At 66.4% G+C, this 9,070-nt stretch overlaps 1 protein-coding gene across 1 annotated transcript in view; it reads left to right on the top strand.

The window, feature by feature from the left end:
* Window positions 1-9,070, top strand: part of SCRIB (scribble planar cell polarity protein) — a 17,687-nt gene that overhangs the window by 7,043 nt on the left and 1,574 nt on the right. Inside the window, exons 17-33 of the mRNA XM_045286809.1 lie at window positions 172-261; window positions 529-606; window positions 943-1,257; window positions 1,611-1,691; window positions 1,767-2,018; window positions 2,280-2,390; window positions 2,475-2,651; window positions 2,730-2,846; window positions 2,918-3,106; window positions 5,823-5,927; window positions 6,012-6,068; window positions 6,328-6,402; window positions 7,530-7,592; window positions 8,282-8,389; window positions 8,474-8,633; window positions 8,707-8,848; window positions 8,936-9,059. Of these exons, the coding sequence (XP_045142744.1) occupies window positions 172-261; window positions 529-606; window positions 943-1,257; window positions 1,611-1,691; window positions 1,767-2,018; window positions 2,280-2,390; window positions 2,475-2,651; window positions 2,730-2,846; window positions 2,918-3,106; window positions 5,823-5,927; window positions 6,012-6,068; window positions 6,328-6,402; window positions 7,530-7,592; window positions 8,282-8,389; window positions 8,474-8,633; window positions 8,707-8,848; window positions 8,936-9,059 (2,244 nt within the window). The remainder of the gene's footprint in view (window positions 1-171; window positions 262-528; window positions 607-942; window positions 1,258-1,610; window positions 1,692-1,766; window positions 2,019-2,279; window positions 2,391-2,474; window positions 2,652-2,729; window positions 2,847-2,917; window positions 3,107-5,822; window positions 5,928-6,011; window positions 6,069-6,327; window positions 6,403-7,529; window positions 7,593-8,281; window positions 8,390-8,473; window positions 8,634-8,706; window positions 8,849-8,935; window positions 9,060-9,070) is intronic.

The raw sequence follows: 9,070 nt of genomic DNA on the forward strand, positions 1-9,070 counted from the left end.
CGGGTGCACCGACCTCCGTTCCTGAGGCTCAGGAAGAGGAACTCTCCTGCCCAGCGCCCCGGGCCTGGCGGGGCACTTGGACCTCTCTTTTCTGGGGCCTGGCGGCCACGAGGCCAGTTCCTCGGAGCCCATGTGGGCAGACCTGGACGTCGTGCATCTGCTTGTTCCTAGCTAACGCTGACCATCGTCCGGCAGACGGGGGGCTTGGGCGTCAGCATCGCGGGAGGCAAGGGCTCCACCCCCTACAAGGGGGATGACGAGGTGAGGGTCTTGATGCCTGGGGCCCTGCCGCAACCCACTGCTCTAGGTGATGGGGTGCTCCCACACATGGGGAGAGGTGTGGCCAGCCTTCTTTTCCATGGGGCTCGCCACCTGCGGGGCCACCTAAGGCAGCAGGCCCAGCACCAGAACCACCCAGGCCTGCACCCTGGAAAAGAGGGCTGGGGAGCAGGGCCCCCTGGGCATGGGGGCTGAGGGCTGCCAGACTCTGGACGGCAGCTGACCAGCTGACCTCACCTGCTCCTGCAGGGCATCTTCATCTCGCGGGTGTCGGAGGACGGCCCTGCGGCCCGGGCCGGCGTGAGAGTTGGGGACAAGCTGCTGGAGGTGGGTCTGGGAGCTGCGGGGCTGTGCCCTGGGCCTCTCCCCGCTGCTCGGCAGGTTCCTGCAAGGTGCTCTCCCAGCCCCCCACTGGCACCCCAGGAAGGGTGCTGTGCTCTGGCGCCCTGTCTTAGGGAGTTGGCCAGTTGCAAGTCTGGGTGGGCCATGAGCTGGGGGCCCCAGAGCCCACTGTGCCCAGGGGGCTCGCAGGAGGGTGAGTGCATGGGTCCTCTTGCTTCCCTGGCCCTGGGCTCCCAGCAACACCACTCTGGGGGCAGAGCCATCAGGCCTTGGCTAGCCCTACCAGGGCATTGAGCACCGCCGCCCGCCGCCCACCCGCAGGTGAATGGCGCGGCCCTGCAGAGCGCCGAGCACCAGGAGGCCGTGGAGGCCCTGCGGGGGGCAGGCGCCACCGTGCAGATGCGGGTGTGGCGGGAGCGCATGGTGGAGCCGGAGAATGCCGTCACCGTCACACCGCTGCGGCCCGAGGACGACTACTGCCCACGGGACAGGCGAGGGGGCAGCCTGCGCCTGCCCCTGCCTGAGCCTGGGCCCCCTCGCCAGCGCCACGCTGCCTGCCTGGTGCGCAGCGAAAAGGGGCTGGGCTTCAGTATCGCCGGTGGGAAAGGCTCCACGCCGTACCGGGCTGGCGACACGGTGAGGGGTGTGTGGGGGCTGGTGACATGGTGAGGGGTGTGTGGGGGGGCTGGTGACATGGTGAGGGGTGTGTGGGGGGGCTGGCGACACGGTGAGGGGTGTGTGGGGGCTGGTGACATGGTGAGGGGTGTGTGGGGGGGCTGGTGACATGGTGAGGGGTGTGTGGGGGGGCTGGCGACACGGTGAGGGGTGTGTGGGGGGGCTGGTGACACGGTGAGGGGTGTGTGGGGGGCTGGCGACACGGTGAGGGGTGTGTGTGGGGGCTGGTGACACGGTGAGGTCGAGGGCAGTGTGTGCAGGTACCCTGGTGGCGAAGGGACAGTGGGCCTAACTGACGCTGTCGCCACCCCCAGGGCATCTTCATCTCCCGGATCGCGGAGGGCGGGGCAGCCCACCGAGCAGGCACCCTGCAGGTTGGCGACCGAGTCCTCTCAGTGAGTGGGCAGGGCAGGGACGTGGCCGGGGCCAGCCCCCATGAGCCAGGCCCCTGACCATGCTCCGTTCATCAGATCAACGGGGTGGATGTGACGGAGGCCCGCCACGACCTTGCTGTGTCCCTGCTCACCACGGCCTCGCCCACAATCGCACTGCTGCTAGAACGGGAGGCTGAGGGGCTCCCGCCCCCCAGCCCACCCCCACACTCCCCCCCGCCCCCTGCTGCCGCCACCATCCCGGCCATTGCCAGCACCCCAGAGCCTGGGCCACTGAGACTGGCCCCTAGCCTGCTGGCTGCTGCCCTCGAGGGGCCCTATCCAGTGGAGGTGAGGCCCTGGGTGTCCAGCACCAACCAGTTCCAGGACCTTGGGTGGGCACCAGACCTCTCCCAGGGCCCCCTCCCAGCATGACTTGCCCCCATGGGGCTAGGGCCGGTGGGCGGTGACTGGAGTGGCTGTCCCAGACAGCTGGACGAGCCTGCCCTCCCCACGGCCGGCCGTCATGTGCCCAGGAGCACTCCTGTGCGTTTGTGGCTGAGGTGAGCACCCTCCCCTGCACCGCCTCCAACACCTGCCCGGTGTTCCCAGGAAGTCCGGCTGCCCCGAGCCGGTGGCCCGCTGGGACTCAGCATCGTGGGCGGCTCCGACCACTCCAGCCACCCGTTTGGCATCCAGGAACCAGGGGTGTTCATCTCCAAGGTAGTGGGCAGCGCCCACCTGGGGTGGGGCTGACTGCAGGATGCTACCTATCACCCAGCCCCTACCAGCCCTCCACCTTCGCAGGTGCTGCCTCGTGGCCTGGCTGCACGCAGCGGCCTGCGCGTGGGCGACCGGATCCTGGCGGTGAATGGGCAGGACGTGCGAGAAGCCACGCACCAGGAGGCAGTCAGCGCCCTGCTGCGGCCCTGCCTGGAGCTGTGCCTGCTGGTGCGCCGGGACCCACCGCCTCCCGGCATGCGTGTAGGTGCCAGCCTGACTGCGGGTGGGCGGGCCAGAGGGGCTGGGGCCGGGGCTGACCTGTCCTGCCACGCCTCCCAGGAGTTCTGCATCCAGAAGGCCCCCGGGGAGAAGCTGGGCATCAGCATCCGAGGGGGCGCCAAGGGCCACGCAGGGAACCCCTGCGACCCCACGGACGAGGGGGTGTTCATCTCCAAGGTGAGGCTGCCAGGGCCGGTGGGTCCGGGGCGGGGTGCGGGTAGCCAGCACGTCCCTCCTGCTCTCTCCAGGTCAGCCCCACGGGTGCAGCCGGCCGAGACGGGCGTCTGCGGGTTGGGCAGCGCCTCCTGGAGGTGGACCAGCAGAGCCTGCTGGGCCTGACGCACGCAGAGGCCGTGCAGCTGCTGCGGGGCGTGGGCCATACCCTGACCGTGCTTGTGTGTGATGGCTTTGATGCAAGTGCCGAGGCCGCCCTGGAGGTCAGTGGGGTCTGCCCGGCATGGGGGGTGCTTGCATGCACACGCAGCCACCCTGATGATTATGGGACCCATCTGGCACGGGTGAGGTGCATAAGAGCACGTGTACACACACACACACACACACACACACACACACACACACACTGCCATCCTGGAGGTCAGTGGGGCCTGCCCGCCATGAGAGATGAGGGCACACACACCCTTGCCCCCCAGGGAGACAGAGGGGTGAGGCGGAGGGAGACAGCCAGGCCTGGGATTGTGCCCCTTGTCCAGGTGGTCCCCCTGAGAAGTGCCAGGCAGGTGCCCACTCTCATGGGGGCCAGTGTTGCAAGCTCTCAGACGATGGCTGGCCGGCCTCCCCAGGCAGGCCCGCCCCAGGCCCCAAGGTGCACCCTGAGCACAAGGGCAGCCTGGCCCCACGGTGCAGCGTGGCGGGGCTGTGGGACGTGTGCCCCATGCTTCGCCAGTAGGCGGGCTTGGGCTGTCTGTCCCTTGTCCCTGTCTGATGTGGGGTCCAAGGTGGCCCTCCCTGGGCGGGTGCCCCTCAGCTCACACAAGGGTCATCCCTTGCTATCGAATCACTTGGCCCATGAGCTGTCTGTCCACCTCGGGGACGTCCCTTCCGCTTTGCCCCGTCCTACTGCTCGGCTTCCCACCCGGCTCCCTAGGCCGACTGGACTCCCTGTTCCCGGTCCTCGCGTCCATGCCTTCACCCACAGCGCAGGGGTGCTGCACCTTTCCTGCCCCTCCGACCCGTGCGACCGCAGCACCCAGTGGCCCCTCCCATCAGGCCACTAGCTCTGCCGAGTAAGGAGGGCGCTGCACCCAGGCTGGGGCGGGGTCGCCCAAGAGAGGGCATACTACCCAGGACCCCTGCTCAGTCGTGTCCACGGCAGGTGGACTTCTCCACTCGTCCCTCCAGGGGTCAGAGAGGTCCACGATGCAAAGGAAACAAGAAGGCTGTCTGTGTCCATGCAGACTAGGCTTGAGGACACTGTGGGGCAGTGGCTCGGGCCTGTAGTCCTACGAGTCGGCCTCCACTCAGAAGCAGTGCGCTTGGGTATTTCTGTTTTACTCAGTGGTGTTCATAGCGGCTGTAGGGCACGGAGAGCTGTCTCGGTGGTTTTCAAAGGCTGTAACTACAGGACTAGAAATCCCAGAGCGGCTGGTGGTTTAGAACTGTTGACCTTGCTGATCACAGCCCAGCCATCACCACGGCACCACCATGGCTCCTGAGAGTATCTGCAGGGCAAGGGCTTTCATTTCCCTTGAGCGACATCCTTCCTCCCTCCTCGTGGGACTGCCGCTCTGCTAGGAAAACCTTCCCTTTCTCGAGACTGAAATGCCCACCCTTCTTATCCCCTGGCATTTCTGTGACTTAAAAGTAGCATCGCTCAGTCCCTGAGGGTTTGTTCCCAAGATGCGAGTGTGTCCTGTTGTGGGAACACCACCTCGTGAGCCAGCCCCCCACCTGTATCTGCGTGCCGGTCTCTGAGGCTGCCAGCCTCACTTCCAGCAGGCAAGCTGGACCCCGGCGGAGCCCCTGGCTGCTGGCTGACATTCGTCTTGGGTGGCGGCCGGGTGTGGCAGAGGGGCTTGTCCTTCTCCCGCCCTGGTCTTTCCTGACAACACGGCCTCACCAGCCTCTTCTAGAGCAGGCCCGTTTGTTCCTGCGGCTCTGTGGGACTAGGGGCCCAGTAAGTTGCTTTTGATAAGCTCTCTGGTTAGCCCCTCCCTCTGCCCCGGGAGGCAGTGGTGGGAGTAGCTCCCTGTCCACATGTGGCTCCTCAGATGCTGGGGCACAGGCTGCGGGCTCTGTGTGCCTGCCGCTCTGTCTGCTCCTGGGGACATGGACTCAATCACTGGGTCATGGCTTGTCCTGGGGCTCACGGTACCCATGGCTGCACTAGTGTGGGATTTGGGCGGGCTTCCGGCCCCTTGGCATGGCCTGTGGGTCCTCTCTTGGGCTTATGGTGCTGGGCTCATCTGGTTTTGTCATCATCTGAAGGAGACAGGTGGCGGGCCCGAGTCTCCCAGTGTCTGGGTTCCGAGCGCTACTGCAACGTCACCCGGGGAAGGCTTTCGTGAACAGAGACGTCCTTTCTCGTAGTTTGGGAGTTTAGCTGTCAGCTCAGGGCCCTGGCTCTGGGGCAGGGCACTCTGTCTTGGTCATGGTCTTTGCTGTCCCTGCTCAGGTCTAGTCTCTCTCCTCCCTCAGGGAAGAGGAGCTGGAACGCCCCGATGCCAGGCCTGTCTGCTAGTGTCACAGAGAGCTCACTCCGCAGAGCTAGTCCCAGGTGTCGGACTCGGGTCTGCAGACCCTGGGGCAAGACTTGGTCCACGTTGCCAGTGGCCTCTGCTTCTCTGTGCCACTCTGGCTGCAAGAGCCCCTCTGTCACCTTCTGTCTGCTTTGAAGCTGGGTCACCTGGGGCAGTCCCTTTCTCCCATCTCACTGCTGTTCGGAAGGCCCTGCTGGTGCCTACTCCAGGTGGCCAGGAGTAAAGCTGCCCTGCACATGTGGCACCCCTTGTGAGGTGGCCAGCCTCCCGCCCCCCATGGGTCTGTCATCGCCTGAGCCCAGCAGGCCTGGTCTGAGAACTGGGCACGTGGCCACCTGACATTACAGGTCGACACAGCTAGGGGTGACTTGCAGGGCTGCCCCAGTGGGGCCAGGGAGCAGCAGGACCTGCCCCAGCCTGTCCTCCTGCCCCCCAGGTGTCCCCAGGTGTCATTGCCAACCCCTTTGCTGCCGGGCTGGGCCACCGCAACAGCCCGGAGAGCGTCTCCTCTGTGGACCCGGAGCTGAGCCCCGAGGCCAAGGTCAGCTCCTGGGGAGCCTGGGGGTGGGGGCCAAGAGCCGGGGGCAGGCAATCCCTGGCCAACCAAAGTTTGTTCTGCACCCAGGACACGGAGCTTGCCAGTCAGACCCTGACTCAGGGGCTAGAGGCCACCGAAGCCAGGGTGAGTGGCTGGTCATCCCCACAAGGAGTTGGGCCCTGGCTCCCAGGTGGGCACGCATGGCTCAGGGCTGAGGGCCGGCTGGGCCGGGCACTCCGGGAGCCTTTATGTACTTTTGGCCAGTGTACCTCCAGGAGGTTGCGGCCCAGGGTGCCTATGCTTGTTTCCCACCCCCTCGGATCCTGGCTTTCTGCTGGTGCCCCTGCTGTGTCCCTCCCGCCCTCCACACTGTCACAAGAGCCTCCTCTGTTCTGCCCACCAGGGTCCAAGCCCAGAGCTGCTGAAGCTGGACTGCTGTGCCCTGGCTGCAGTGCCCAGCAGTGGCAGCATACTGAGGGTCAGTGTGGGGCCCTGTTGACACTGCAGGATAGGGCATTGCGGTGGGAGGAGTGGCTGGGCTGCCACGTCACGGAGCCTGCAGAAGAACGTGCAGGGACTGCCTCAGAGGGGTCTGGGTGTAACCTGACAGGCACTGGCCATCCAGGCATCGCCCCCTTGGGTCCCTGATCAGCCCATGGGCCACACCTCACCCTGAGAGTGAGTGTGAGCTGGACAAGCAGGGTGGAGGTCCCCAGGGAAGGCCCACTGCAGCAGGGTCACGCGCCGAGCCTCTGGAAGCCCTGCTGGTCCCTCTGAAGTCAACCTTGGGTGGGCAGGCGGACTGGGCAGGCACTGCTGAGCTCTAGCCAGCGGCTGCAGGGAGGGGTGGGCCCCACAGGCCTGGGGGCGGCTGAGTAGAGACTGCAGAGCCAAGGAAAGCCTTGGGCCTGCAGCAGCTGTGATTGGGGGGGGGGGGGCGTGTAGGGGCCAGGGACAGCTGGGAGGGTGTTCAGAACCAAAGATAGCTCACCAGGGTGTGCCTACCACCCACTACCAGAGCCAGTGGGAGGAGAGGTGAGGGGCAGTAGGGGGCTGCCCAGGACAACTCGGGAACTTGTGAAGCTGGGGAAGGGGAGGGGGGGGCGGGGGCAGGAGAGGAATGTGGAGGACTGCTGACCGAGGGGCCCACAGGAGAAGATCTTTGAGCCTAGGGCTGACCCTGGGGTGGGGGTGGGGGTGGGGGAGCAGGCCAGCTCCGGGCTCCCCGCGTCCTCTGCCCCTGGGTCCTTCTTCCCGCTCTTGAGCTCTCTCCCTGTCTTGCTGTGGTCTGTCCTTTTGTCTGTCTCCCTGTGAAGCTCCAGATGGCCCCTCCCGCCACCTTCCATAGACAGAGAACTTGCTGCCCAGCCCAGGCCTGGGGGACAGAGGGGGGAGGGGGAGAGCCTGGTGGACTCTCGGCGGCGGAGGCCGTTTGGCAAGAACCCCTTCATGCTGGCCGAGTGGCTGGCCAAGCCTCCCCTGGGACGACCCCTAGGGTGGGGGCAGGCTGGGGAGGTGAGGACCCGCTTGTGTGGCTGGGAGCCCCAATCCCCTCCTTAGCCACCAGCCCTGCTGGCCCTGGCCCACCCACCACCCCTCCTACAGGTGCCATCAGGGGCCACTGGAGCTCGGATAGCTGAGGCCCCCTGCTCCCCCAGCGGCCAGCAGGTGAATGTCCTGAGATATGGGTGCCAGAGACGGGAAGGGTAGTGGGAGCTGGGTGTAGGACCCCGGAGTTGCCTCCCACCTGCCCCGGGCCATAGTCTGGCTCACACTGGCCTCTCCGGCCATCCTCTGGCCCACAGTGTCTTCCCTGTTCCCAGGCACAGCCCTCCCTTGCCTGAGTGCCCACAGTGGGGTCGGGGAGGGGGTTTCTGAGACCATCTCTGAGGAGGCCTGCCACCCCCAGGCAGAGCTGTGCCCACTTAGGAGCGTTGGTCTCCCCTCCCTGCCTGCACATCCCAGCCAACCTTTCATTAGGGCCTAGCTGGGATACACACACACACAGCTGCACTGTGGGGGCGCGCGGTGTGGCCCCATCTGTGCACCCTCCACGGCTCTGTCTTTCTTTTCCTCCCTTCCCCCTTCCTGATCCCTGGTACCCACCCCTGCCCCTACAGACAAAACCCGGGGTGATCCAGCCACTGGCTCAGGCCTGGCCCAGGGGCTCCCCGGCCCCCAGGGACAGAGGTGGCCCCCATTCTGTGAGTTCACTGCCCTGGTGGGCAGCTTTGTCTACCCAGGACAGCGGGCACAGTGGGAGGGTGGTTGGCTCAGTGCCCTTTGTGAAGCGGGCAGCTGGTGGTGGGGCTGGCAGCGCAGGGTCATAATACGACACACACAACCCTGCCCCACAGCCACTATCCCCGCCATCTCCGGATGAGCTGCCCGCCAATGTGAAGCAGGCCTACCGGACCTTCGCGGCAGTGCCCACCCAGCACCCTCCCGACAATGTCTCGGTCCAGGTATGTGGGCTGACGAGGGCCCCGGTGCTGGCCCCCGCTGAAGTCGAGCTGGCCAAGTCTCAGCACCTACTCCCCTCCCCGCAGCCCTGCCTGCCCAGGCCGGCAGCCTCTCCAGAGCAGCTGCCCTTTCGTGAGAGGCAGAAGTACTTTGAGCTGGAGGTGCGGGTGCCCCAGGCCGAGGGCCCACCCAAGCGGGTTTCCCTGGTGGGCGCTGATGACCTGCGAAAGATGCAGGAGGAGGAAGGTGAGTAGGGGGAGGTAGGGGTTGGGGGGGGCGGGGCAGAGGCTGCGGAACTGACTCGTCTTTCCCACGCCAGCGCGCAAGCTGCAGCAGAAGAGAGCACAGATGCTGCGGGAGGAGGCCTTGGCAGCTCCGGAGGCGGGGCCCGCCCTGGACGGGGAGAGCCCGGACCAGCAGGAGGACGAGCCACCCTGGGCCCATGACGTGTCAGCAGGAGGGTGAGGGTCAGCCCGCCCCGAGCCTGGCGTTTCCCTTGCCAAAGCTGGCCCCCACCTGCCTGACTCCTGCCCCGGCCCCTCCCTCAGGCTCGGCCCGGCATCCCCACTGCCCCCGGGAGGCATTGCCCCTGTGCGGACGGCCAAGGCCGAGCGGCGGCATCAGGAGCGACTGCGCGTGCAGAGCCCCGAGCTGCCGGCCGTGCCCGAGCGAGCCCTGTCTCC

The sequence above is a fragment of the Echinops telfairi genome, unplaced genomic scaffold (assembly GCF_000313985.2).
Source record: "Echinops telfairi isolate 266 unplaced genomic scaffold, ASM31398v2 ScPeMD7_1;HRSCAF=3_0, whole genome shotgun sequence".
Lineage (NCBI taxonomy): Eukaryota > Metazoa > Chordata > Mammalia > Afrosoricida > Tenrecidae > Echinops > Echinops telfairi.